A 26765-nucleotide genomic window follows, 5' to 3' on the forward strand; every position below is an offset into this window, starting at 1 on the left:
ATATCCGATGGGTTGCTGATCTTCATCATAGGCACGAAACTGGACCACAAAACAAAGGAGAAATGGGAAGAGAACTTGCCGACGTCAGGATTGCCTCGGTGGTCAAGCATGGCCTCATTTCTGGAAGCGAGATGTCGGATGCTGGAGAATTTGGGATCAGCCATGGCAACAAGTCCTAGTCAACAGGTGGGAGAAGACAAACCTGTCACCCTTATCACCTCCAGTAACGACCATCCTAACCCCATATGTAACCATTGCAATTCCTCCGAGCATTACATATCTAGATGTCAGGCATTCCTGAATCTCTCTGCGTTTGAACGATACAAAGAAGCAAAGAAGAGCCGCTTGTGTTTGAACTGCCTCAACAAAGGCCATGAATTGCAGAGGTGCAGGTCAGGACTTTGCAGGCATTGCCAGGCCAAACATCACACGCTACTCCACATTCCATCGGGAACTGGTGCTTCATCTTCCTCTTCACCGGCCGAGGAATCGATCCAGCAAGAGGCCGCGACTGTGCTTCTAGCAAGCGGGTGTTCTAGCCCTCCCCCCTCGATCCAGAAATCTCAGCCTAGCCAGAACGTGTTGCTACCTACTGCCCTCGTCCATGTAACAGATCGTTATGGAGCACTTATCCCATGTCGTGCCATTTTGGATTCTGCATCACAGGCAAACTTTGTAACATCTAGACTGGCTGATCAGTTGCAGTTGGATCATCGCTCGTCTTATGTTCACATCTCTGGAATCGGAGATTCCATTCTACCTTCGAGCAAGTCTGTACATATAGTTGTACAATCCCAGGACGCAAGCTATCGAGCTTCCTTCGCTGCAATTGTCACCAACTCAATTACGGAAATGCAGCCTAACTTCGGCGTAGACGCAAAGGATTGGCCAATGCCGAATAATCTAAAACTAGCTGATCCTAATTTCTCCAAGCCCCAACGTATCGATCTGTTGATAGGTTCTGGTTTGTTCTTCGATTTAATGTGCGTCGGACAGATTCGACTATCAGCCCAATTGCCAACATTGCAGGAGACTAAACTTGGTTGGATAGTATCAGGAAGCATTGATAGCTCGGAGAATAAGCGTGCAGCTTTAGCCGCTTTTGAAAATTCCTCGTGCATCTCTATTGACGATTTTCGACCCACAACGCTGGAGTACCAAAACTTAGAGCAGCAATGCAGGAAGCAGCTGCTCGAGTGCCAGGTGCAAGTGGAAAAACTGCGATCGGAGAATCAGGAACTGCAGCGCGAACTTTTCCATATATTAAAAACCTACATATCCACGCTAAATGAAATTCAACTTTCAACAATTTCTACATTGCCAAATTTCCTGCCATTCTATGCAATTACAGAGGTTCCCGATGATCAAGACGTAATCACGACAAGCCGCCTTCGTAAAGAAGCGCCGATTGCTGCGTTCGACGATCATCCCAGCGTAGCCGCCAGCTGCGCCCAAGCAAGCATCTTCAAGAGGGCCGTTGGAAAAATAGCGGTTCTGCCCCTTCAGGATGGATCTGTTGAAAGCCTTTGCCTTCCAACGGGGGGTGAATGTTCGGAGCAGAACCCAGCCGATTAGCTGCTGGCCAAATAGCACCTAATTCTTGGCCCTCAGCCGCTTATTTTGTTTGTTACTTATGTCTATGTCACTCATTTGTTTGTTAAAGCTTTGCGCTTGCTTGCCCTGCTAAACGCTCTCTGCCAGCTCGCTCTTCGCTATCTCCGCTTTGCGTCTGCCTACCGACGTCGGCCGAGCGAAGCTGCGCTTAGCGATCGGAGCGGCAATGTAAAGGGCAGGCAAGCCACACTTGCAATTTGGATGTCACGCATTAAAGAACATATCGTAATTTTATTTCTGCGCCGAGTTTTATTTAATTCGAAATAATTAGTCGGCCGATTGGGGATAAAAAACATTATCTCCACAGTGCCCGTAAAGTTAAGTTCATTAATTGCTTCTCAACCGAAGACGTGATAAACGGCCTCAGACAAGCTAAGTGGTCCTATGTGGCAGGCCAGAATATCGAACTGATTGCCTTGGATACTCTGAGTGAGTTCTACTGGCTAGACTTTCGCACTAAGAAAGAACAACTCAGCAAATACAGATATTACAAGCAGTGGCAGACAAGACTAGGACAGGCCTGCAAGGATGCTTTTGTTTGCGGCATGTACACGGTGGACAGCAGTTTTCTGGAGAACAGATATGGAGATTCAGGACTGACTATGAAAATTAACTATTCTGTGAAATTAACAAAAAATTGAGGGAAGCATACACTGAATGCCAAGCCAATTTCTTTTAAAGACAATGTGTGAAATCTGTTATGATCCGCCTCTTTGCCACCCTGGCCTATCGTTCCCAGCTAGCTCACGGGGAAGTCAGGGGTGTTTCCGACCCGATAAGCCAGGGGACGGATTGAACAAAACAAAAACAAAAAAAAAAACATACAAAAAAAAAACAAATCTAATTTATAGGACAGACTTGTCCTCGTTGGCACTTTCGTCAGCGGGGATAGTTGGTTTCGTTATCCCTAGCAGGGTCCCACCCTTCCATGAGCGCCACCTTTTGAATTCGCTCCCTTTTCATATTCAGGGTCCCGCTCTTCTTCTCGCTCTCGTCCCACCCAACTACCGTTTTCTATTCACTCAAGACTCTTTTCAAATTTTCATTTTATATCCATTATGGCCAGTACCGGGATGCTGCTGCCGATGTCTGCCGCTTCCGCTGATGTTGATGCCTGCCGCTGATGTCTTGGTGGGATCGTCGTTTCGTTATCCCTAGCAGGGTCCCATTTTACACCGGGTCTTTAAGACTCGTGTTTAAAATCGATCCCTTCTATTACCATTGGGCGCCATTTGCTATGATCCGCCTCTTTGCCGCCCTGGCCTATCGTTCCCAGCTAGCTCACGGGGAAGTCAGGGGTGTTTCCGACCCGATAAGCCAGGTGGTCATTGGCTCTCCAGGCTTATGTCTTCAAAATCGAGCACCGCAAAGGAAAGGAAAATATCGTCGCCGATATGCTGTCACGTCCCTTTGACGTTGACGCTATCGACTTCCTGGAGTTCGACACCACAGCCTTCGAGGATGAAGAATACCGAAGAAAAATTGAGTCGGTCCAGAGCGATGAGGATGAGTTCCCAGACCTGAAGGTGGAGGAAGGACTGCTGTTTAAGCGCACACAATTTGGCCGGCCGGAATTAGAGGAGTTTTCGTGGAAGCTATGGATCCCGGAAGCCCTGACGAGCACACTGATCCAACAGGCTCACGACAGCGATGTGGCAATGCATGGAGGAATCGCGAGGACACTGGGACGGCTGCGACAGTTCTATTATTGGCCCCGGATGACCGTGCAGGTGAAGGCATATGTGGCTGATTGTAACACCTGCAAAGAAACAAAACATTCAACACAGGTTCACCGTCCACTCATGGGGGCCGAAACCAGAACCGAGAAGCCGATTCAAAAACTGTACCTGGATTTCCTGGGTCCATATCCGAGGACTCGAAGTGGCAATGTGGTCATACTAAAGTCCTCGATCACATGTCCAGATATGTCTGGTTGAAGGCTTTGCCTAAGGCGACGTCTTCGGCCGTGATCCGATTCTTGCACGCCGAGGTCTTCGCGCAGTTTGGCGTGCCTGAAATAGTGCATACCGATAATGGAAAGCAATTTGTGTCAGCTGAATTCTCTCAATTCCTGGATAGGAGAAGCATAACGCACCTGAAGTCGGGGAACTATGCACCGCAGGCGAACGCGGCCGAACGAGTGAACCAGACTGTACTGGCAGCAATAAGGACATACGCTAGTGAGGATCACACGCGCTGGGACGAGAAGCTGACGGAGATCCAGTGTGTGGCTAGGAGCGCTATACACACGGGGATCGGGACGTCGCCATACTTTGTGTTGTTTGGGCAGCACATGTTTACTAGCGGCCGAGATTATAAATTGGCACGCAGACTGGGCGCCCTAAATGATGCACAAATGTCCCCCTTGGCGAGGAGTGACAAGATGGAAATAGTCCGAGATGAGGTCCGAGGAAACTCTCATGAAGCCTACAACAGAGCGAAGAACAGGTATAATCGAAAAGCTCGAGAAATTAGGTACTCACCGGGTCAGGAGATATATAAGCGGAATTTCGTGTTGAGCAAATTTAAAAACAACATCAACGCGAAGTTCAGCCCAAAATACGTCAAGTGCCGAGTGACAGTCTGTACGAGCTGTACGACTCTCAATCTCAGGGTGTGGGCGATGGCCTACGTTTGGGGCCCCTTAATTGAAAAAGCCCGCCTGCTTGGCACTCCCGTTTCGGCGGAGTAATCCTGGAAACGGTAGTGTGGTGTTATGGTCGGTTTTGGAGAGAGCCGATAGGTAGGGCTGGGGAAGAAAGAAACAGCGTCATCTATAGTGGATCCTGGGAAGCAGTGGCAGAGTTGCGTGGGAGAAAAGGAAACGGGAGGAGGAAGAAAAAAAAGGGGAGTTTCCGGTGGAGAATAGTGAAGGCCGCACGTGCCCTGAAAGAAAAAAGGAAACAAAATTGGTGACCGTGGAGACGACGATCCCACCAAGACATCAGCGGCAGGCATCAACATCAGCGGAAGCGGCAGACATCGGCAGCAGCATCCCGGTACTGGCCAGGCCGGCAAACTGTTGCGAGAACCGTCAGCGGAGCACCGGCTGGAGACACGTTTCTGTCCCCACACACCAACAACCAATCAAGAAGATAAATAAGAAAATATAATGGATATAAAATGAAAATTTGAAAAGAGTCTTGAGTGAATAGAAAACGGTAGTTGGGTGGGACGAGAGCGAGAAGAAGAGCGGGACCCTGAATATGAAAAGGGAGCGAATTCAAAAGGTGGCGCTCATGGAAGGGTGGGACCCTGCTAGGGATAACGAAACCAACTATCCCCGCTGACGAAAGTGCCAACGAGGACAAGTCTGTCCTATAAATTAGATTTGTTTTTTTTTTGTATGTTTTTTTTTTTGTTTTTGTTTTGTTCAATCCGTCCCCTGGCTTATCGGGTCGGAAACACCCCTGACTCCCCGTGAGCTAGCTGGGAACGATAGGGGCGGCAAAGAGGCGGATCATAGCAAATCATGTGATAGATATTAAAAAATAAATATTTTAATGATATTAAATATTAAAATCAAGGAATTGCGCAGCTCATGAGAACCATATCGTGATTTTTTTTTAAAGTGAAGATGAAGGATAGGATGGATCTACAAGAAGATCTATTGGTTATCTATTCCGCGGTTTAACTTAAGTTTTTATCTTTTAAATAAAGGAGCGTAAGTGGGCCTCCTAGTGGTGGCAAAAAGTTTAGTTATGGTTGCTTGCTCGATTTGTTTTTTTTATTTTTTTTTTTTTATTTATTTATTAAATTAACAAATTATCTGTTAATAATGGTACTTCGTTACTAAAGGCGGAAAAGGATAAGTTAAAAGTTAGCTAAATTTAAATGATTATAAATATTGCATGCAATTAGTTTAAGAGACAGTTCAGGGGATAGGGTTTGACAGAGGGAGTTATAATTATGGCATAAAACCCTAAAAGGTTCATGATCAGCATAATTAGACCTACATATGGGTAGACGGATAGGCCTAAAAGTACGGGTAGGTCTGGATGGAACGGCCAAGTCAATCTGACCCAAGAGAGTTTGGGAGTCAACAGTCCCAAGAAGGAGCTTGTGCACGAACATTACGCCATTGCATATTCTGCGATGGTGCAACGACGGCAGGTCAATAAGATTTAGCCTAGACCGGTAGGGTGGCAAGATTCTACCCGAGTCCCAGTTAAAGTTCCGAAGGGCAAAAATTAAAAATTGCTTTTGCACGGATTCAATAACAGCCTGCTGCTCTTTATACTGCGGGCTCCACACACAAGAACAATACTCCAATATAGGACGTACTAACGAGATGTACAGTTGTTTCGTAACGTACGGGTCGTCAAACTCCTTGGACCAACGCTTGATGAACGCTAAAACACCCTTAGCTTTATTTACAGTTGCAGCTATATGGGTGTTGAAACACATCTTATGATCAAAAAGGACTCCGAGGTCATTTGAACTCGAAATTCGCTCAAGGACATGATTTCCTAGAACATATGAGACAAAATGAGGAGCGCGACGGTAAAATGTCATAAGTTTGCATTTGGAAAGGTTCAGAAAAAGAAGATTAGTTGAACACCACAATAGTAGTTCACTTAGATCAAGTTGAAGGCGTGTGTGCAAATACCAATCAGAGTAAGAAAGACAGATTTTGACATCATCAGCATACATTAGTGTAGTAGAGTATGTTATAACTTGAGGAAGGTCGTTCACAAATAAAATAAACAGAAGCGGGCCCAGATGACTTCCCTGTGGCACACCTGAAGTAACATTAACAGTATTTGACAACACGTTAGAAAACAAAACACGTTGAGTACGGTTAGAGAGATAGGACAAAATCCAATCTAGAAGATTCGTTGGGAACCCTAATAAAGAGAGCTTTTGAATAAGCAGAGCATGGTTCACAGAATCGAATGCCTTGCTGAAGTCCGTAAAAACTACATCCGTCTGCAAACCAATTTGAAAACCACGGTGGATTAGGTTAGAAAACTCAAGAAGGTTAGTCGATGTTGAACGATGTCTGAAAAAACCGTGTTGCGACGGAGATATCAAGCTGCAACAAAGATGTTGCAGTTGCCGGGTGACCAGGAACTCAAGAAGCTTCGGGATGGCGGAAAGCTTTGCGATACCACGATAGTTTTCAATGTTTGATCTTGAACCTTTTTTGTGAAGCGGAATGATTAGGACTCATTCCAAATTACTGGGAGACAAGACTGTTCCAAGGAGAGGTTGAAGAGAAAGGTCAAGGGTTTGCAAAGGGACTGGGCACAGTGTTTTAAGATGCAACTTGGTACTTTATCTGGACCCGCAGAAAACGATATGTCCATAGATGACAAACCTTCCAGAACAACGCTTTCCTCGAAAAAGGGCAGAAAAATGCTGTTAGCTTGAGGTAGCTGGTACGGATACGGAGTGGATGCGTTGTAAATATGAGACGAGTACGTTGTTTGGAAAAAGTTAGCGAATAAATTTGCAATACCAACAGCAGAAGCTTCTGTTTTGTTCTGATAATGAAGGGACGGAGGAAAAACGTTTGACTTGCGCTTAGAATTAACGAACGAATAGAATTTTTTAGGATCACTACGAAAGTTACTACAACATTGTGAAAGGTAATGATTATAACACTGACTATTGACGGCAAGGAACAGAGAGCGAGCGGAGGAGTATAGAGCTAAGGCCAACGTGGAGCCCGACTTCTGGTACTTTTTATAGAGCCGGGATTTATTATTTTTTAAGTATGACAAATACTTGGAGAACCAGGGAGGCTTGGACGATACAGGTACAGTGATATCTGGAACAAACGTATTAAGGGCGGAGTAAATAGAACTATAAAACGAGTTAACAGTTGCATCTATGTTCGGTAATGAATAAAGAAACGACCAATCAACACGCGAGAGATGTAGATCTAAATCGATAAAGTTTGTTTTGCGAAAACACTTTATGTGACAAGGAGCCATGGAACTGTCAGCACCTCCAGATTGTGTACACTCCAGTGATATCAACAAAGTTGGATGGTAAGGATCTTCAGGGAGAGATATTGGGCTTGCTCTAGATACAGTAGCAAGAGAACCATCGTTAACAAAAACGAGGTCAAGAAGTCTGTCCCTAATGTTTTTAACGGCATTAATTTGGACAAGGGAAATATCCGTTAGCCCATTGATAAAGTCATTATGGCAATTGGGAAACAACAGGTTAGCGTCATTACAAGGCAGCCAAGAAAGAAATGGGAGGTTAAAGTCCCCCATGACAATAATTCGATCATTGCACCCTAATGTAGAAACAACATTATTAATTGCTGAAAGGTGGTGTAAGTAAAGCTCAGCATCAGACCTGGGAGGAATGTAAGAGCAGGTTAAATAGAAAAATGCGGAGCCAACACGAACTTTGACTGCAACAAATTCTATTCCATGAATGTTATTGAATGGGAATAACTCAGATGAGAAAACAGATTTAACTGCAATCAGAACCCCACCTGCAAAAGATGGGCGGTCCATTCTATAAATAGTGTAACTATCAATGAAAATTTCGTGATCATTGACAGAGGAGTTAAGCCAGGTTTCGGTAAACGCGATGGCATCGAAATCAAAGGACGCGCTATTAGTATGAATTTGACGCAACTTTCCCAGCAAACTGCGAACGTTCTGATAGTGAATGGAAAAATAGTACATCAGTTTTTTGGAGCATGTTCGGTAATTCTTGGATTCGAGTTCGAATCTTTGAGAAGGAACTCATGCACAATTGTATGCTCAGGCCATATTGACGGTTCTAGAGAACAGGATAGTAAAGAATCAGGGAGAAGAATTTTAAAGGATGATATGTTGCGCTTATGTTTAAATGTAAATTTAGTCACAACTATATCAACAGGCGAAGTGTTAATTTTAGCGGCAAGATGTTGTTTAACATCCTCCGTTGTAGCCTCAGGAATAAGACGAGAAACAAATATTGCTTGTTCGATTTATCCCTGTTCTGCCTGTCAACTATCACCACTTATTACTAGGAGCGTAATAAATTTGGATGAGGGAAAAGGAGAAAAAATAAATCCTTCAAGCAAGTACTTTAAAAAAATTTTATCATTAGATCAAACAGTTTAATAATCGTGGAAATATAGCCTATAACATGCTGCTAGTGGTAATCTAATGTAAGCCAAAACATCGATGACATCAATGTTAACATCGATGTTTCTTCAGCTCTAGCTGACAACCCTGCGACAAAGTTGTATGTGAAAAAAATATTACTGTACACAATCGAAGGTCGAGTTTCTCCACCAGACACTATTCTGGGACCAGGGCAAGGTGCAGGCGGTGCCCTAAATAAAGATGAGAATAAATGGCAAGTGGATGTGACAATAACCATCAATGATGGCGAGTACAAGGGTTTCGTGCGCGAAGATGTCCAGTTCATCATCAGCGGAGTCCCTTCCGGCAGCTATGTGCTGGACGTCCATCATCCTGATGTGTTCTACGAGCCTGTGAGTACTACTGTACCTGTAGACCTAATAGACATTCCATGCTGTAACGAGTCCAATACAATATTTTTTTAGGTTCGCGTGGAAATCAATCCCAAGGGAAAGTTCCGTGCGCGCAAGGTGAACTTTGTCCAGCCAGCGCAAATCATGCAGGTGGCCTACCCTCTGAGAATGAAGCCACTGATGCCATTCAAGTATTTCCAGACACGAGAGCAGTGGAAGGTGGGTAGCGATAAAGGCCAGAGTTGAAGAGAACCATATATTTTATTTTATTCATATTTTCCTGCAGATAACCGACTTTATGTTCAGCCCCATGGTGCTGATGATGGTTCTTCCTTTGTTGCTCATGCTGGTGCTGCCCAAGATGATCAATGACCCCGAAACTAAGAAAGAGATTGACAACTTGCAGTTCCCCAAGGTAACTAAAATGCATTGTTCAAATTGATATTACTGATGCAATCCATTTGCTTTACAGATGACCAACGATATGCCCGAGATCAGCGAGATGTTAACATCATTTCTGACGGGTAAACAGCCCGAGCCCAAGGAGAAGAAGCCGCTTCCAGCCAGCAAGCAGACGAAGAAGCGTAAAGATCAATAAGTGTTCATGTTGAATTAAATATAAGTTTAAAGAGCCAGCCCGCACTCGAGTAATAGTCAATGTCAGTTCGAGCAAAATACAACATTTTCATACCAATTCAACGATCTTTTATTTAAGAAATCCAACCGTCTTGGGCCGCTTAGGTCCCACGCGCTCCTCCTCCTGCTTCAGCACCTTTGCGAGCAGCGTGTTCAGTTGTTCGCCAATCGACAGACCGAGATTCAGGCAATTGCGCATGGTATCTCTGTGCATAGCGCCGCCGCCAGTCATGTGGGAGCCGGAAAGGAAGGCTGCCAGTATTTATTAGCAAGAGTCTCGTAAGATTGGGCTAGTCTGCATCTTACCTTCTCCATTCCGCATCGATACGGATACAACTATGCTGACAGTGCTGCAAGCCTCCTCCTCCGCTGAGGGATCAACAAGGCAATAGTCGCCGATTTTGCACACAGTGATCAGCAGGGGAACCGTATCAATGGTTAGTCGTGTGCAGTCGTACGGATTGTCTGATATAATGAGATCCGTGACGCCGGCATCCAATAGGGAGGCAGTTACTCGCGGCAGTTTTGTGTTGTGCAACGCTGCCTTGGCGGCCAGGGAAACGGCGTCGTGAAGATTTCCACCGCACTCGAGTATCTACAAATAAAAGCTACATAAAACAAGGACATGGGGAACCAGCATTTACATACCAAGATGTCAATATAGAGCTTCCAGCACTGCTGACCCGGTATAAGGCACAATGTGCGATAGTCAAAGGCTAAAGGGGATTCGTAGGCATTTTCCAGAGCGAGCACCAGCTCCTGGGCCAGGTCTGAGCCGCCGCGACCCTCAAACTCTGGCGTGGCATTAGCAGAGCTGGAAAGATAACAGATGTATATTGCAGTCGGAGTATAGCACAGCTATAGCTGAACGTACCAATCCACAAAGAACTCGAGTTTACCGAACTCCGGAGTCAAGGGATCGGGCACATCGATTTCTGTCTTGATGCCCACGAGGATGTCCGTGTTGGCTAAGCGGAGACGAGCCGATCCACTCGCGTTGCTCACCAGCCCAGTCTCCAGCTCCATGGGCCGGTAATCCCGACGAGACTGCCCATCGCAGCGAAAATCCTCCTGGCATAGGACCATTCACATTGATTACAGGACCCATTACTGCTGGCAATATGCATGCAATATAAACGTTTTCTCGGCCTCGCTAAGTGCAACGTACGCCATAATCAAAATCAAAAGTCCAAAATTATTTTAAAACTCAACCAAAACAAACATGTGCCACTGCTGCTATCGATAGCCGTAAGTAAATAGATATCGCGCGTGACTATCGCACATCTAGCACCACTTGTCAAAACCAAGCCAGTCATTTCGTGCCGCTTTTTTCTACAAAAAGAATTGAATTGTAAATTGAATTGTAAGAACTAGATAAACAACAAAAATGGTTTACGAGATGGACTTTACCGATACACCCGTCAGCACTGGCGTAAGTACCAACCCGAGTTTAACCCAAGGCTCGTAATAACTTAACGTTCCTTCAAACATTTGCAGACCACAATCATGGCCGTCGAATTCGACGGAGGAGTTGTGATTGGAGCTGATTCCCGTACCAGCTCCGGACCGTATGTGGCCAATCGTGTCACCGACAAGCTGACTCAAATCACAGACAAAATTTACTGCTGCCGTAGTGGCTCTGCCGCCGATACCCAGGCCATCGCAGATATTGTGGCCTACTCGCTGAACTATCACGAGAACCAGACCAGCAAGGATGCCCTGGTCTTTGAGGCTGCCTCAGAGTTCCGTAACTACTGCTACAACTATCGCGACTCCCTGCTGGCTGGAATCATTGTTGCTGGCTGGGATGAGCAGCGCGGTGGTCAGGTGTTTAGCATCCCATTGGGTGGCATGCTGACCCACGAGCCCTGCACCATTGGCGGATCGGGATCCAGTTTCATTTACGGATACGTCCGAGAGCATTTCCACGAGGGTATGAGCAAAGAGGAGTGTGTGAAATTTGTCAAGACAGGTAAGCAGCATAGGACTTCCATACAAATTGGAATTAATCATATTTCACCCTCTTAGCGGTTCAACATGCCATCTATCACGATGGAAGCTCTGGCGGTGTGGTGCGCGTTGGCATCATCACCAAAGAGGGTGTGGAGCGTCGTCTGTTCTATAACACCGAATCGGGCGAGTCCGAGATATCGGGCACTGGCAGCAGTGCTATTCTCGCCCAATAGTCGAATAGAATGGATTGAAAATTAAAGTTAGATCTGCTTTGAGGGCGTTGAAAACGGTCGTCAGAAAAATAAAATTTGGTTTTTGTCATATGTAATTTTATTTGTGTTTTTGTTTTGGCTCTTGCGGCAGTACAAAAGTTAAGTCTCTGAGTGCTAATGGTAATATAATAAATAGTCGAAAAAAGCCTTAATCCTAATACATAGCGCACATGGCCCTGGTCTATGCTCACAACCCGAATACTATCCATCCATCGACGCTTTGGAATAGCCACCAGGACACACAAAGAGTGGATCACTTTCGAAGCTATTTCACAGCGTCGATTATCACATCATAAATGCCCCATCCCCTATCCTAACCAATCCCACGAGATTCAAGAGTTCAGTTTGGCACCCTCTTCGGCGGCATCAAGTGTCGTCTCCATGTACGTTTCTGCATGCGGAAACGGTAATAAATCTCCGGTGCCCAGGCCAGGACCACTACTAGCAGCAGCACAATCTGGGCGTACAGGCAGATGACATAAGAGTCGGCGTAGTCGCGTACCCATCCAAGCAGTTGTCCCACTGTTATGACAATCACGCCCTTTGACATCATGCTCAGCCCAAGGCCGCCGGCCAACTTATCCGAGCGACAGTGCGCCGATATGGTGAGATTGTTGTTGATCACCGTGGCAGACTTCATCATTCCCATCAGTATGGACATGGCAATTATGACGCCCAGGTCTTGACTCTCCGCCAGTACGAGACGCGCAAAGAGTAGTCCAGCAGTACCGAGCAGGAACACCACTCGGTAGGGTATCCTTAGGTGATCCGTAATGCAGGGCAGCAGGCGACATACGATATCGGCACCAGCCACCACGGACATGCAGAAGGCCACCGCTGTGCTATTCAGACCAGCTGTCTGGCCGAGAAAGTCGGGATAGATCATGGTAAAGTTGATGGTGGCCGTGTAGACCAGCGCCATGCCAACAATGATGCTCCAGAACACAGCGTCCTTAAGGAGTTCCAAGTCCATGGCTTGGACCAAGCGGTTACCCATTCGTCGGCACAGGGACTCGCTCTTTGACTGGGCTTCATCCGTCTTGCTTTGGGTCGCTACAACGACAATCTGCAAGGGGCTCAATTGTCCACTCTCCCCATCCGTTTCGGCCAGAAGGCGAATATGTCGGCGGTTATTGTGTTTGACGGGAGGATTCAGGGGTTTCAAAAACATGGCACCAAAGAGCTAGAACGAAGAGTATAACTGGATTTAATTTACGATTGGATTGAAATTGTCGTTAAAGACGTACCCCGGTCAGGGAAAGCGCAGACATAGCCAGGACTGCAAAACGAAAGCCGTGGTTATCCAGGAAATATCGTACAACTTGAGGTATGAGCACTTGTTCAACGCCAGCACCAGCCAGGGAGACGCCCACGGCACGGCCCCGCTTGTTGCTGAAGTAGGAATTGATGGCCATAAATGTGGAAGGCGAAATAAGTCCCAGGCCGAAGCCCACAAAGAAGCTGTAGCCGACGATAAAATGCCAACTCTCTGTGGCAAACGAGCACAGCGCCATGCCAAAGGAGACCAAAACGCAACCGGTGGCTGCCACATTGCGCGGCTTAAAGCTCTTGATAGCCAGCCCAACGAACAAGCCCGAGAAGTTCAAGGCCAAGCTGTTTAAATTCGTAATTAGCGCCGATGTAAAGGTGTCCTCATTCATCTGACGCAGCTCACCCACAAAAAGTTGACCAAATACGGACAATATTGACTGATTCGTCATCTGTGAAGGCGAAGAACGAACAATGGATTAGTTTAATTTAAATTTTAAAACGCAGTTGACGATTGCTTACATTGATGACGGCCACAGCTGCCACCACAACCCATCCCCAGCCACCGTCTGGAACAACACGACTTGTTTGCACATCCATCTCTGGCTAAATACTCTCCGAGTTGGCTAATATAATGGCTTTAGCAGCTGAAAATACGAAAACAGTGAAGATAAGCATATATGAAAAACGTTTGTCTTGTTTATGGCATTGATAGAGCGTTCAGATAAGCAGTCCATCTGATCTGAATCGGACTTACACGTCTATTCGCCTGAAGGTGAATGATTTGAGTGTTCATTGCTCATAAACTGCGTGGCCATAGCGTAAACAAAGCTCGGCGTATTAACAAATTAAATTAAATTGCTTAAATTAATCCCAAAGTAGCGACATTTTCAGTTTGGCATTAGTATGACCTAATTCGCAAGCCAACAAATATACTAATAGCCCTATGACATTAGAGTTTGATAACTGACCACCTCAAAAAACAGAGACAGATCTGTAACACTTTTCAGGTCCAATTTTGCTGTCACATCATCATCATTTTGTCACAGATAGAGTCTTAATTCTTCGAATGACGTGTTGAGAGGCAGCTATGAACACTAATTTTGCGTTTCGTCTCTCTTTTCATAGAAAAGTTAGCAAAGTCTAGTGTTATAAGGCCATAAGACATCTACCTTATTTTAGTTGTTTTGTTTATGTTCTTGGGCAATCAAATTCGTAACATAATTAGTATGAACCCATAGCTTCAACACCCATGCAGCTGATTAGAACTAGTCAATTTATTATTATCACAAAACCTAACTAATGCACACATATTTTTCTCTCGGTCACACACCAGGTTTTTTTCCGATTTTTACATACGGTCTCACTATATTCAACAATTCAGTGATTTTTTTAGTTTAATAAAAAACTTGGACCACATTTTCGTTAACTATTGGCACTTAGAATCACAATGCCGTGCTTCCTATGCACTCATCGTGTGGACGACGCCATTAGCAATATAAAGTTCGATTCCGTCGAAGCTGACTCGCTCGGATTAAGGCAAATAATTGAAAAACACTTTTGGTTGCGGGTAAACAAAAACAGAATGAGCCGTCTGTGGCTTGACTTAAATTTCTAATGAATTTTGCGCTTTTTTTTTAATGATTCTGTCGATGGCTACGTGTGCGGATCATGCTGGGAATAATTGTTGCTGTTTCACAACTTCTATTTAACCGTGGAGAATGCCCACAAAGCCCTGACCGAACTGGAAACAAAGCAGGCAGAGGAGACCGTCACGGAGAATCAGACCACTCCAACAGCAGTAGTTGCAGCCGTTTATGGCGGTACTGTAAAGGATGAGAACGTGCAAAGCGTAGCAGCTGCCGTGAAGCGCAGGCGGGGTCGTCCCCGCAAGACCCGGGCTGCTTCAAGTGACGAAGAATTTCAGAACGTGCTGGAACAGATCAATTTGAACGAGATTAAAATTGAGTACCCCGAGGCAGATCTAACCATAGCTGATGTGCTGGAGGATCAGGAGGAGCAAGACTTTGAGTCACACAGTGGCTGTGCCACGGAAGATGATGATATTAAGGAACCCAAACCGAAAATCACTCAAAAGGTTCGTGGAAGGGGCCGCGGTCGTGGCCGAGTTCGGCTAGCGGAGAAGCCAAAAAAAACCCTCGTCTATAATCTTCAGAAGTCGAGCGAGTTCAATGACTACATCAGGCAACACTACAAGATGCAGTGTCATGTGTGCAGTGCCCCCATGGAGGGTTTCTCGGAGATGCTTGTCCATGTGCGAGAGAATCACAATCAGTGTGGATATGCCGTCTGCTGTAACCGAAAGTTCAGAAAGCGCGGCGTACTAGTCGATCATCTGCGACGCCACGAGGATCGCGACCTCTTCAAGTGCAAAATCTGTGATCGCGTAATGGGCCAGAGGCGAAGCCTTGAACTCCACATGCGAATGCACGACGTCAAGTCGCAGGGCCGTCTCTACCAGTGCGATCATTGTTCCAAGAGCTTCTACAGCGACGTCGTCTGCGAACGACACAAACTAACGCACATTCCCAAGGAGCAGTGCCAGGTGAAATGCACCAACTGCGAGAAGACGTGAGTCTACCTGAGGAGAGTTTCCTTTCCTTTCATTTATCTTTTATTATATTCTGCAGTTTCCCCACCAATTATACCATGCTGCAGCATTTTAAGCTCGTACACTTGAATTTATATGCAAAGATTTGCGACGTTTGCGGCAAGTCCATACGTGGACGGGAGGCTCTCGCTCGCCACATGGAGGAGCACACGGGCGCTCCGCAGGCTACCATCGAGTGTCATCTGTGCGACTCCAAACTAACCACCAAATACGGCCTGGCGCGTCACATCAAAATGATGCACACTGTCGAGAACCTACAGCCGATGCAGTGCGAGCTGTGCCTCAAGATTTCACCCAGCCTCCAGGCACATCAGCACCACATCAAGTACACCCATAACACGGCCCGCAATCACCAGTGTCCGATGTGTGAGAAGGCCTTCAAGCGACCAAACGAATTGCGGGTAAGCCAAGGGAACGTCTTTCTCTGTTTGATAGCCTTTGAACCTTCGCGTCTTTTTTTTAGGAGCATTTGACAACGCATACGGGCGAAGTTCTGTACACCTGTCCGCATTGCACACAGACCTTCAACTCGAATGCCAACATGCATGCCCACCGCAAGAAAGTGCATCGCAAGGAGTGGGAAGAGCACCGCCTCCAGCGCTTGGTGCGAGGCCGGAAAAAAGATTCGATCATTGCAGCGAGCGTGCGAAAGACCACCGAGGCCAGGGAGGACTTCAGTGTAGATCAGACCACTGCTGTCGTGGCTCCAGCCGCCAACAGTCTCAGAGTCTTAGAGGAATGTTAACAAAGTGACATAACACTCCGTGGCATTATAAAAGTGTACATTTAATTCAAAGAGCTGCTAAAAACGTGTTGTAATATGTTTAATTGAAACCCCATACCCTGTAAAGGGGGGCTTGACGATTGTTGGAGGACAGCCGGATGTAACCGGTTTGCGGATTGCACTCTGATCATCTCAAACTGGTATAACGGACATCGATGCTGTCTTATCAGCGATTAAGGTCGAATCTGGTAGCGCGAGCACATATTTGAAACGTTAGAACTGTGAATAAGCAAACATTCAACGGTCTCCCTAGCCTTGCCCTTTATTGCCTTTTGGAGGCGTAACAAATTTTGACTGTCACTGTATCCGTACTCTGCAGTGGTCATAGTGAAAGCTTCGTTGAACATTGGCCACTCTTCAGGAGCACCATTAAACTCCGGTAGATCGTACAATTTTCTTTGCGTTTCCTGAGAAGGAACCGGTTGCCTTGGTGATGGGACTGCGTCTGATATCACTGAGGGCTCAGCCGTGGTTGATTGTGGTCCTGGCTCGCCAGTTGTCCTTCCACTAATACCAAGGGATCGCAGAAGTATATTAGTTTTTTCCATTTGAATTTGATTCATCCGCAGAACTTCCATTTGGAACTGCTGCATTTGCATTGCATTGGCCCGCTGACCTTCTTGCATTTGGCGCCACATCTCCATCATAACGTTAACAACGCCATGTGATTGGGCTTCTTTTGATGTGCCGGGCCCGGCCCCCTCCATATTTGAGGCTTCACCTTGCGCGGTTTCTCTTTCCACTTTTCCCATCTCAACGTTGTCCTCGTCCATTTCATCCGTTACCCTTAATTTGCTCATTGCTCTGGTAATCATCACCCGCAGACTAACCTCTTCCCAAATCAACAATCAAATTGGCACTTAGCAAACAAACCACAATCCAGACATTTTCACTCGATTTCATCAGCCAACTGCGCACTCAAACCTCTAGTTGCTGGCCCGCAAGAACTTCGTTGGTTAGAGCGAGATGGCAGTATGTGCATACATACATACATACATATAAATGTGCGCTTTTTTCAGCTGCCTGACTTGCGCACCCACGTTGGCCTTCGTGTTCTGCAATGTTTATTATCCACCCACGAGCGAGATGACCGTCTCCTTGTGGGTTCCGTCGCTTCTCCAATGTCCAGTATACTTCAGTGCTTGCACCACGAGTCTCTGCCCGTCTTCATACAAACTCCAAGAACTCTAGCGTCATTGGCTTCCAAGATGCGAAATAAAAGATGTTTAGTCCAGGAACGTGAGAATTGCGGATAAAACACAATCGCTTATCTTATCTTAGGCGTTGGTTGCGTTTTATTTCCTATTTGCAAAAGGAGGTTAATACATTTTATTCTTATATGTAGGTAATATATCTACGCACGCTTCGTCTTTTCTCCCCGCTCTTTCTTCGACTGCTCAAACTAATGTGACCTTCTTGTCTTTTCATAGTGTGGCCATTTTTCTTCTCTCTTTTTTCTTTATGTAGGGTATCTGTGCCCTTGCTTAAAACTAAGTATATATAAGCTAATATTTCTCGACAACATCCCCACCACCGTGAATCAAGCACGCTCGTGATTCACAATATGTCTAGCTTTGCCAGCATACAGGTTGGGCGGTGTAGAACTCCAGCCGTCGTCTTTACAGTGGCTGAGCGAACCTGTCCGTCGCGTCCAGGCGTGACTGCTAGAATAACTCCCTTTTTTCATTGAGATCGATTAAGGTTCTTATCACAGGTAAGAACAATGTCCATTTCAGCGAGTGGTGGCACTGGGTGATGCCACTTTGTCCGTCTGCATAGGTCTGGTAGGTACTCATTGAGCCACTTGTTCCAAAATGAGTGTGAGATCTGCTGAGCGATGCGCCATTCCTTTCGAGTTGGCTGGTACTTCTCCTCTTGTGGATGTGGTGTCTGGCTAGAATTGGGAGAACCTAAAAGAAAGTGATTAGGGGTTATCGGATTGTCTGTGGGGTTATCCAGAGCAATGTGTGTAAGCGGTCTGGAATTTACTATGTTTTCAGCGTTACACATTAGGCTATACAGTATGTCTTCTTTCAGGTTTTTGTCATGCAGCGCTTGTCCTATGGCCCTCTTCACACTGCGTACCAATCTTTCCCAGCACCCACCTGCATGGGGGCTTAGCGGGCAATTAAACAGCCATTCGATCTGCTTGTTTGACAACTCGTTCGCTATTCTAGTGTGATCGAGGTCCTGTAATTCTCTTTTCAATTCACGCTCAGCTCCCACCAAATTGGTACCATTGTCAGATCGGATTCTTACTGGTCTTTCGCGCCGCACCATGAAGTTATGCAATACTCGAAGACACATATCTGTTGTCAGGTCCCTGGCAATTTCCAAATGAATTGCTCTTATTGTAAGGCATGTAAATATGCATATCCAGCGTTTCTCGGTACTCCTTCCTCTTACAACCAGAAACGGTCCTATATAGTAGATTCCAACATATGAGAATGGGCGTGCGTACGGAGAGAGTCTGTCCTTAGGAAGTTGTCCCATTAATGGCATTTTTGGTGAAGCTCTCTGGATTTTACAAGTCATACAATTTCTAGCTGCACGGCGAACCTCCTGTCGGCAGTGTGGTATGTGGTACTTTCTGCGTATTTCTGCTATAATTGTGTTTTCATTCTGGTGTTTCCATAGCTCGTGATAATGTCGCACGATCAATTTTGTAACGTGATGCCCTTGGGGAATTAATATTGGACGCCTGGTTTCTTCTCCAACCGAACATGCGTTATTAATACGCCCATTCATTCGAATCACTCCTCTTCCGTCTATGATCGGAGACAACTTCCACAGCTACCTGTTCTTTTCGATGCACTGTCCAGTCAATAGCGCCACCCGCTCATCATGAAATGCAACATCCTGTACATTGCGGATCACTATGAGTACAGCTTCTTCAATGTCAGCTACATCAAGGTAGACCTTTCGTTTGATCTTACGATCACACATCCTGTAGACCCAAGCGACAACTCGCATCAGCCTTGTAAATGAAGAGAACCTTTCCAGCAACTCCCTGAATACGATATTGACAGATCCATCTGAAGACATCTCATTGATTAATAACGTAAACTTGCTTCTTAGTTCCAGTTCCGTGTCACCAACGTCTGAAGTTCCTAGGTTCCATTGACTTGCGTCCTCTTGAAGGAATTGAGGGCCTCTCAACCAGGAGGTTTCTCGAGTTCCAGATCTGAGTTTGGTGCCAAAGTCTGCCGGGTTATCCTTAGTAGGCACCCAATGCCAATCTTCCAACCTTGTGGCTTCAAGTATCTCGTCAATTCTGTGTCCTACATATGGCTTATATTTTCTGTGATCTGATTTAATCCATGCTAAGACAGTCTTGGAATCGGACCACATGTGGACACATTTGGGGTTGACGTCGTGACCCTCAAGAATACATTTCCTGAGACGAGTTCCTAGCACTGCCGCCTGTAGCTCGAGCCTGGGTATGGTGGATAGTTTCATTGGGGCACACTTGGTCTTTCCCATTATAAATGCGGACTTCCATCCAGATTTCGAACGTATGCGCCAGTATCCAACTCCTGCATAAGCTGACTCACTCGCATCGCAAAATATGTGTAGTTCAATTGGTTCCCCAAAGACCTCTTCAGCGTAACATCGGGGTATCCTTATCTTGCATGCTTGGCTTAGGCTGCGCAACCAACATTTCCATTGCTTTATATCGTCGCCCTCAATTGGCTGGTCCCACCCTGTTCGCCTTTGCCATATTGACTGCAGAAGCAGTTTAGCGATCAGGGAATATTCGGCTAGAATTCCAAATGGGTCAAACACAGACATAACCACTCGCAATACTTCTCGCTTAGACGGTATTCTTGATTCTGAAAAGATTGATGCGTCAATTTTGTTAAACGAAAGTGAGAACCCAAATTCGTCGCTGCGTGTACACAAGTACATTCCCAGGACCTTTTGATAATGCGAAGATTCATCCCTATCAAGAGTTATGGGTTCAGCTACTTGTTCGTTACCAAAAACCTTGTTGAAGAATTTCGAATTGGACACAAACTTTCTCAGTTCGAATCCTCCCTTTTTGTGAATGTCAACTATCTCCTTCACGACTCTCACAGCCGATTCTTCGGATGAAAAACAATGCACCAAATCGTCCACATAATGGTTTTTAATAATGGCATTCACCGCATCTGGATACGATTCCTTAAATTCAAGTGCGTTTCTATTTTTCACATATTGAGCAGAGGCCGGTGAACATTTGGCTCCAAAGGTGATGACCTGCATTTCATACTCCTTCATCTCGTCGCCTGGATTCATCCTCCATAGTACGCGTTGGGCACATCGATCCTCCTTTCGTATTATGACTTGGGGGAACATTTCTGCTATGTCAGCACAGACTCCAATCGGTTTCTGTCTGAACCTCATAAGAATGTCCGTTAAGGATTGATACCCGTCGGGGCCAGTCATGAGCATGGAGTTTAACGACAATCCAGAGACTTCTGCAGCCGCGTCGAAAACAATTCTCAACTTGCCGGGCTTGTTAGGATTTAAGACCCCAAAATGAGGCAGGAACCATTCTTTTTTCTTGTCCACTTCCAGTTCATTGCTTGTGATATGCCGAATGTATGAATTTTCTTCGTATGCTTCCATCAGGTCGCAGTATTTTCTGTAGTACTCTGGATCATGTAAGTTAATTTTATCCTTATTCGAAGGACAAAATAAAAGATTATTTTGATTCTGTTCACTTTAGCGAAGTGCTTTTATTGAATATCAGAATGTGACTGCTTAAATCTAGAATTATAATTCTTAAAGAAACCTATCGATGAACGCGGCAGAGGAACTTCGGCAGAGGCCGAATTGTTGGGGTCTTCAGAATTATTACACATTTTCGTTAATTATTGGCACTTAGAATCACAATGCCGTGCTTCCTATGCACTCATCGTGTGGACGACGCCATTAGCAATATAAAGTTCGATTCCGTCGAAGCTGACTCGCTCGGATTAAGGCAAATAATTTAAAAACACTTTTGGTTGCGGGTAAACAAAAACAGAATGAGCCGTCTGTGGCTTGACTTAAATTTCTAATGAATTTTGCGCTTTTTTTTAATGATTCTGTCGATGGCTACGTGTGCGGATCATGCTGGGAATAATTGTTGCTGTTTCACAACTTCTATTTAACCGTGGAGAATGCCCACAAAGCCCTGACCGAACTGGAAACAAAGCAGGCAGAGGAGACCGTCACGGAGAATCAGACCACTCCAACAGCAGTAGTTGCAGCCGTTTATGGCGGTACTGTAAAGGATGAGAACGTGCAAAGCGTAGCAGCTGCCGTGAAGCGCAGGCGGGGTCGTCCCCGCAAGACCCGGGCTGCTTCAAGTGACGAAGAATTTCAGAACGTGCTGGAACAGATCAATTTGAACGAGATTAAAATTGAGTACCCCGAGGCAGATCTAACCATAGCTGATGTGCTGGAGGATCAGGAGGAGCAAGACTTTGAGTCACACAGTGGCTGTGCCACGGAAGATGATGATATTAAGGAACCCAAACCGAAAATCAATCAAAAGGTTCGTGGAAGGGGCCGCGGTCGTGGCCGAGTTCGGCTAGCGGAGAAGCCAAAAAAAACCCTCGTCTATAATCTTCAGAAGTCGAGCGAGTTCAATGACTACATCAGGCAACACTACAAGATGCAGTGTCATGTGTGCAGTGCCCCCATGGAGGGTTTCTCGGAGATGCTTGTCCATGTGCGAGAGAATCACAATCAGTGTGGATACGCCGTCTGCTGTAACCGAAAGTTCAGAAAGCGCGGCGTACTAGTCGATCATCTGCGACGCCACGAGGATCCCGACCTCTTCAAGTGCAAAATCTGCGATCGCGTAATGGGCCAGAGGCGAAGCCTTGAACTCCACATGCGAATGCACGACGTCAAGTCGCAGGGCCGTCTCTACCAGTGCGATCATTGTTCCAAGAGCTTCTACAGCGACGTCGTCTGCGAACGACACAAACTAACGCACATTCCCAAGGAGCAGTGCCAGGTGAAATGCACCAACTGCGAGAAGACGTGAGTCTACCTGAGGAGAGTTTCCTTTCCTTTCATTTATCTTTTATTATATTCTGCAGTTTCCCCACCAATTATACCATGCTGCAGCATTTTAAGCTCGTACACTTGAATTTATATGCAAAGATTTGCGACGTTTGCGGCAAGTCCATACGTGGACGGGAGGCTCTCGCTCGCCACATGGAGGAGCACACGGGCGCTCCGCAGGCTACCATCGAGTGTCATCTGTGCGACTCCAAACTAACCACCAAATACGGCCTGGCGCGTCACATCAAAATGATGCACACTGTCGAGAACCTACAGCCGATGCAGTGCGAGCTGTGCCTCAAGATTTCACCCAGCCTCCAGGCACATCAGCACCACATCAAGTACACCCATAACACGGCCCGCAATCACCAGTGTCCGATGTGTGAGAAGGCCTTCAAGCGACCAAACGAATTGCGGGTAAGCCAAGGGAACGTCTTTCTCTGTTTGATAGCCTTTGAACCTTCGCGTCTTTTTTTAGGAGCATTTGACAACGCATACGGGCGAAGTTCTGTACACCTGTCCGCATTGCACACAGACCTTCAACTCGAATGCCAACATGCATGCCCACCGCAAGAAAGTGCATCGCAAGGAGTGGGAAGAGCACCGCCTCCAGCGCTTGGTGCGAGGCCGGAAAAAAGATTCGATCATTGCAGCGAGCGTGCGAAAGACCACCGAGGCCAGGGAGGACTTCAGTGTAGATCAGACCACTGCTGTCGTGGCTCCAGCCGCCAACAGTCTCAGAGTCTTAGAGGAATGTTAACAAAGTGACATAACACTCCGTGGCATTATAAAAGTGTACATTTAATTCAAAGAGCTGCTAAAAACGTGTTGTAATATGTTTAATTGAAACCCCATACCCTGTAAAGGGGGGCTTGACGATTGTTGGAGGACAGCCGGATGTAACCGGTTTGCGGATTGCACTCTGATCATCTCAAACTGGTATAACGGACATCGATGCTGTCTTATCAGCGATTAAGGTCGAATCTGGTAGCGCGAGCACATATTTGAAACGTTAGAACTGTGAATAAGCAAACATTCAACGGTCTCCCTAGCCTTGCCCTTTATTGCCTTTTGGAGGCGTAACAAATTTTGACTGTCACTGTATCCGTACTCTGCAGTGGTCATAGTGAAAGCTTCGTTGAACATTGGCCACTCTTCGGGAGCACCATTAAACTCCGGTAGATCGTATGGTGGTGATGGGTGATGGTGGTGGGTGATGGGACTGCGTCTGATATCACTGAGGGCTCAGCCGTGGTTGATTGTGGTCCTGGCTCGCCAGTTGTCCTTCCACTAATACCAAGGGATCGCAGAAGTATATTAGTTTTTTCCATTTGAATTTGATTCATCCGCAGAACTTCCATTTGGAACTGCTGCATTTGCATTGCATTGGCCCGCTGACCTTCTTGCATTTGGCGCCACATCTCCATCATAACGTTAACAACGCCATGTGATTGGGCTTCTTTTGATGTGCCGGGCCCGGCCCCCTCCATATTTGAGGCTTCACCTTGCGCGGTTTCTCTTTCCACTTTTCCCATCTCAACGTTGTCCTCGTCCATTTCATCCGTTACCCTTAATTTGCTCATTGCTCTGGTAATCATCACCCGCAGACTAACCTCTTCCCAAATCAACAATCAAATTGGCACTTAGCAAACAAACCACAATCCAGAAATTTTCACTCGATTTCATCAGCCAACTGCGCACTCAAACCTCTAGTTGCTGGCCCGCAAGAACTTCGTTGGTTAGAGCGAGATGGCAGTATGTGCATACATACATACATACATATAAATGTGCGCTTTTTTCAGCTGCCTGACTTGCGCACCCACGTTGGCCTTCGTGTTCTGCAATGTTTATTATCCACCCACGAGCGAGATGACCGTCTCCTTGTGGGTTCCGTCGCTTCTCCAATGTCCAGTATACTTCAGTGCTTGCACCACGAGTCTCTGCCCGTCTTCATACAAACTCCAAGAACTCTAGCGTCATTGGCTTCCAAGATGCGAAATAAAAGATGTTGAGTCCAGGAACGTGAGAATTGCGGATAAAACACAATCGCTTATCTTATCTTAGGCGTTGGTTGCGTTTTATTTCCTATTTGCAAAAGGAGGTTAATACATTTTATTCTTATATGTAGGTAATATATCTACGCACGCTTCGTCTTTTCTCCCCGCTCTTTCTTCGACTGCTCAAACTAATGTGACCTTCTTGTCTTTTCATAGTGTGGCCATTTTTCTTCTCTCTTTTTTCTTTATGTAGGGTATCTGTGCCCTTGCTTAAAACTAAGTATATATAAGCTAATATTTCTCGACAACATCCCCACCACCGTGAATCAAGCACGCTCGTGATTCACAATATGTCTAGCTTTGCCAGCATACAGGTTGGGCGGTGTAGAACTCCAGCCGTCGTCTTTACAGTGGCTGAGCGAACCTGTCCGTCGCGTCCAGGCGTGACTGCTAGAATAACTCCCTTTTTTCATTGAGATCGATTAAGGTTCTTATCACAGATAAGAACAATGTCCATTTCAGCGAGTGGTGGCACTGGGTGATGCCACTTTGTCCGTCTGCATAGGTCTGGTAGGTACTCATTGAGCCACTTGTTCCAAAATGAGTGTGAGATCTGCTGAGCGATGCGCCATTCCTTTCGAGTTGGCTGGTACTTCTCCTCTTGTGGATGTGGTGTCTGGCTAGAATTGGGAGAACCTAAAAGAAAGTGATTAGGGGTTATCGGATTGTCTGTGGGGTTATCCAGAGCAATGTGTGTAAGCGGTCTGGAATTTACTATGTTTTCAGCGTTACACATTAGGCTATACAGTATGTCTTCTTTCAGGTTTTTGTCATGCAGCGCTTGTCCTATGGCCCTCTTCACACTGCGTACCAATCTTTCCCAGCACCCACCTGCATGGGGGCTTAGCGGGCAATTAAACAGCCATTCGATCTGCTTGGTTGACAACTCGTTCGCTATTCTAGTGTGATCGAGGTCCTGTAATTCTCTTTTCAATTCACGCTCAGCTCCCACCAAATTGGTACCATTGTCAGATCGGATTCTTACTGGTCTTTCGCGCCGCACCATGAAGTTATGCAATACTCGAAGACACATATCTGTTGTCAGGTCCCTGGCAATTTCCAAATGAATTGCTCTTATTGTAAGGCATGTAAATATACATATCCAGCGTTTCTCGGTACTCCTTCCTCTTACAACCAGAAACGGTCCCATATAGTCGATTCCAACATATGAGAATGGGCGTGCGTACGGAGAGAGTCTGTCCTTAGGAAGTTGTCCCATTAATGGCATTTTTGGTGAAGCTCTCTGGATTTTACAAGTCATACAATTTCTAGCTGCACGGCGAACCTCCTGTCGGCAGTGTGGTATGTGGTACTTTCTGCGTATTTCTGCTATAATTGTGTTTTCATTCTGGTGTTTCCATAGCTCGTGATAATGTCGCACGATCAATTTTGTAACGTGATGCCCTTGGGGAATTAATATTGGACGCCTGGTTTCTTCTCCAACCGAACATGCGTTATTAATACGCCCATTCATTCGGATCACTCCTCTTCCGTCTATGATCGGAGACAACTTCCACAGCTACCTGTTCTTTTCGATGCACTGTCCAGTCAATAGCGCCCCCCCGCTCATCATGAAATGCAACATCCTGTACATTGCGGATCACTATGAGTACAGCTTCTTCAATGTCAGCTACATCAAGGTAGACCTTTCGTTTGATCTTACGATCACACATCCTGTAGACGAAAGCGACAACTCGCATCAGCCTTGTAAATGAAAAGAACCTTTCCAGCAACTCCCTGAATACGATATTGACAGATCCATCTGAAGACATCTCATTGATTAATAACGTAAACTTGCTTCTTAGTTCCAGTTCCGTGTCACCAACGTCTGAAGTTCCTAGGTTCCATTGACTTGCGTCCTCTTGAAGGAATTGAGGGCCTCTCAACCAGGAGGTTTCTCGAGTTCCAGATCTGAGTTTGGTGCCAAAGTCTGCCGGGTTATCCTTAGTAGGCACCCAATGCCAATCTTCCAACCTTGTGGCTTCAAGTATCTCGTCAATTCTGTGTCCTACATATGGCTTATATTTTCTGTGATCTGATTTAATCCATGCTAAGA

At 46.0% G+C, this 26765-nt stretch overlaps 7 protein-coding genes and 1 pseudogene across 8 annotated transcripts in view; 4 read left to right on the forward strand and 4 right to left on the reverse strand.

The window, feature by feature from the left end:
- Positions 1–8728: 8728 nt before the first annotated feature.
- LOC117193823 (ER membrane protein complex subunit 7 homolog) lies at positions 8729–9758 on the forward strand (the record flags this gene model as incomplete). The annotated part of the gene is made up of 4 exons (XM_033398533.1): positions 8729–9064; positions 9137–9283; positions 9351–9479; positions 9537–9758. Coding segments are annotated over 4 exons (738 nt in total), but the record flags the coding sequence as incomplete, so codon positions are not given.
- Positions 9753–10932, reverse strand: LOC117194185 (exosome complex exonuclease RRP42-like). The gene is made up of 4 exons (XM_033398844.1): positions 10575–10932; positions 10349–10514; positions 10007–10295; positions 9753–9952 (listed from the first exon to the last, which is right to left on the reverse strand). Exons 1-4 carry the CDS (start codon positions 10784–10786, stop codon positions 9771–9773), a joined length of 849 nt encoding a protein of 282 aa, XP_033254735.1. The 5' UTR covers positions 10787–10932; the 3' UTR covers positions 9753–9770.
- A 54-nt stretch (positions 10933–10986) lies between these two features.
- On the forward strand, positions 10987–11977 carry LOC117194186 (proteasome subunit beta type-6-like). Its single transcript, XM_033398845.1, has 3 exons — positions 10987–11132; positions 11198–11672; positions 11729–11977. Exons 1-3 carry the CDS (start codon positions 11088–11090, stop codon positions 11884–11886), a joined length of 678 nt encoding a protein of 225 aa, XP_033254736.1. The 5' UTR covers positions 10987–11087; the 3' UTR covers positions 11887–11977.
- The window catches only part of LOC117194183 (monocarboxylate transporter 13-like), a 45640-nt gene continuing 30840 nt past the window's right edge, over positions 11966–26765 (reverse strand). Inside the window, exons 1-4 of one of the 2 annotated variants that reach the window (XM_033398840.1) lie at positions 13952–14120; positions 13717–13841; positions 13173–13646; positions 11966–13108 (exon numbers count right to left, since the gene is read on the reverse strand). In XM_033398840.1, coding sequence (XP_033254731.1) covers positions 12266–13108; positions 13173–13646; positions 13717–13794 — 1395 coding nt within the window. In that variant the 5' untranslated portion in view covers positions 13795–13841; positions 13952–14120 and the 3' untranslated portion in view covers positions 11966–12265. Of the gene's footprint in view, positions 13109–13172; positions 13647–13716; positions 13842–13951; positions 14121–26765 lie in introns of those variants that run through there. The other variant, XM_033398841.1, reaches the window with a different exon arrangement.
- On the forward strand, positions 14539–16622 carry LOC117194181 (transcription factor grauzone-like). The gene is made up of 4 exons (XM_033398838.1): positions 14539–14764; positions 14915–15786; positions 15846–16227; positions 16290–16622. Exons 1-4 carry the CDS (start codon positions 14645–14647, stop codon positions 16569–16571), a joined length of 1656 nt encoding a protein of 551 aa, XP_033254729.1. The 5' UTR covers positions 14539–14644; the 3' UTR covers positions 16572–16622.
- Positions 16634–20897, reverse strand: LOC117194182. The gene is made up of 2 exons (XM_033398839.1): positions 17973–20897; positions 16634–17912 (listed from the first exon to the last, which is right to left on the reverse strand). Exon 1 carries the CDS (start codon positions 20886–20888, stop codon positions 19404–19406), a length of 1485 nt encoding a protein of 494 aa, XP_033254730.1. The 5' UTR covers positions 20889–20897; the 3' UTR covers positions 16634–17912; positions 17973–19403.
- Positions 21459–23463, forward strand: LOC117194187 (annotated as a pseudogene).
- LOC117194184 lies at positions 23475–26240 on the reverse strand. Its single transcript, XM_033398843.1, has 2 exons — positions 24798–26240; positions 23475–24737 (listed from the first exon to the last, which is right to left on the reverse strand). The coding sequence occupies exon 1, from the start codon at positions 26181–26183 to the stop codon at positions 25119–25121; it is 1065 nt and encodes a 354-aa protein (XP_033254734.1). The 5' UTR covers positions 26184–26240; the 3' UTR covers positions 23475–24737; positions 24798–25118.

This window comes from Drosophila miranda (genome assembly GCF_003369915.1).
Source record: "Drosophila miranda strain MSH22 chromosome Y unlocalized genomic scaffold, D.miranda_PacBio2.1 Contig_Y2_pilon, whole genome shotgun sequence".
Taxonomy (NCBI): Eukaryota; Metazoa; Arthropoda; class Insecta; order Diptera; family Drosophilidae; genus Drosophila; species Drosophila miranda.

Excerpts from the sequence above, each read along its gene's own strand:
- LOC117194186 (XM_033398845.1), top strand. The coding sequence starts at position 11,088 with ATGGTTTACGAGATGGACTTTACCGATACACCCGTCAGCACTGGC. Across the intron at positions 11,133-11,197 it reads ATACACCCGTCAGCACTGGC|ACCACAATCATGGCCGTCGA; the intron begins GTAAGTACCAAC and ends AAACATTTGCAG. Across the intron at positions 11,673-11,728 it reads TGTGAAATTTGTCAAGACAG|CGGTTCAACATGCCATCTAT; the intron begins GTAAGCAGCATA and ends TCACCCTCTTAG.
- LOC117194181 (XM_033398838.1), top strand. The coding sequence starts at position 14,645 with ATGCCGTGCTTCCTATGCACTCATCGTGTGGACGACGCCATTAGCAAT. Across the intron at positions 14,765-14,914 it reads AAAAACACTTTTGGTTGCGG|AATGCCCACAAAGCCCTGAC; the intron begins GTAAACAAAAAC and ends TTAACCGTGGAG. Across the intron at positions 15,787-15,845 it reads TGCACCAACTGCGAGAAGAC|TTTCCCCACCAATTATACCA; the intron begins GTGAGTCTACCT and ends TATATTCTGCAG.
- LOC117194182 (XM_033398839.1), bottom strand. The coding sequence starts at position 20,888 with ATGAATCCAGGCGACGAGATGAAGGAGTATGAAATGCAGGTCATCACC.
- LOC117194184 (XM_033398843.1), bottom strand. The coding sequence starts at position 26,183 with ATGAATGGGCGTATTAATAACGCATGTTCGGTTGGAGAAGAAACCAGG.
- LOC117194185 (XM_033398844.1), bottom strand. The coding sequence starts at position 10,786 with ATGGTCCTATGCCAGGAGGATTTTCGCTGCGATGGGCAGTCTCGTCGG. Across the intron at positions 10,515-10,574 it reads CTCGAGTTCTTTGTGGATTG|CTCTGCTAATGCCACGCCAG; the intron begins GTACGTTCAGCT and ends TTATCTTTCCAG. Across the intron at positions 9,953-10,006 it reads ATCGATGCGGAATGGAGAAG|CCTTCCTTTCCGGCTCCCAC; the intron begins GTAAGATGCAGA and ends AAATACTGGCAG.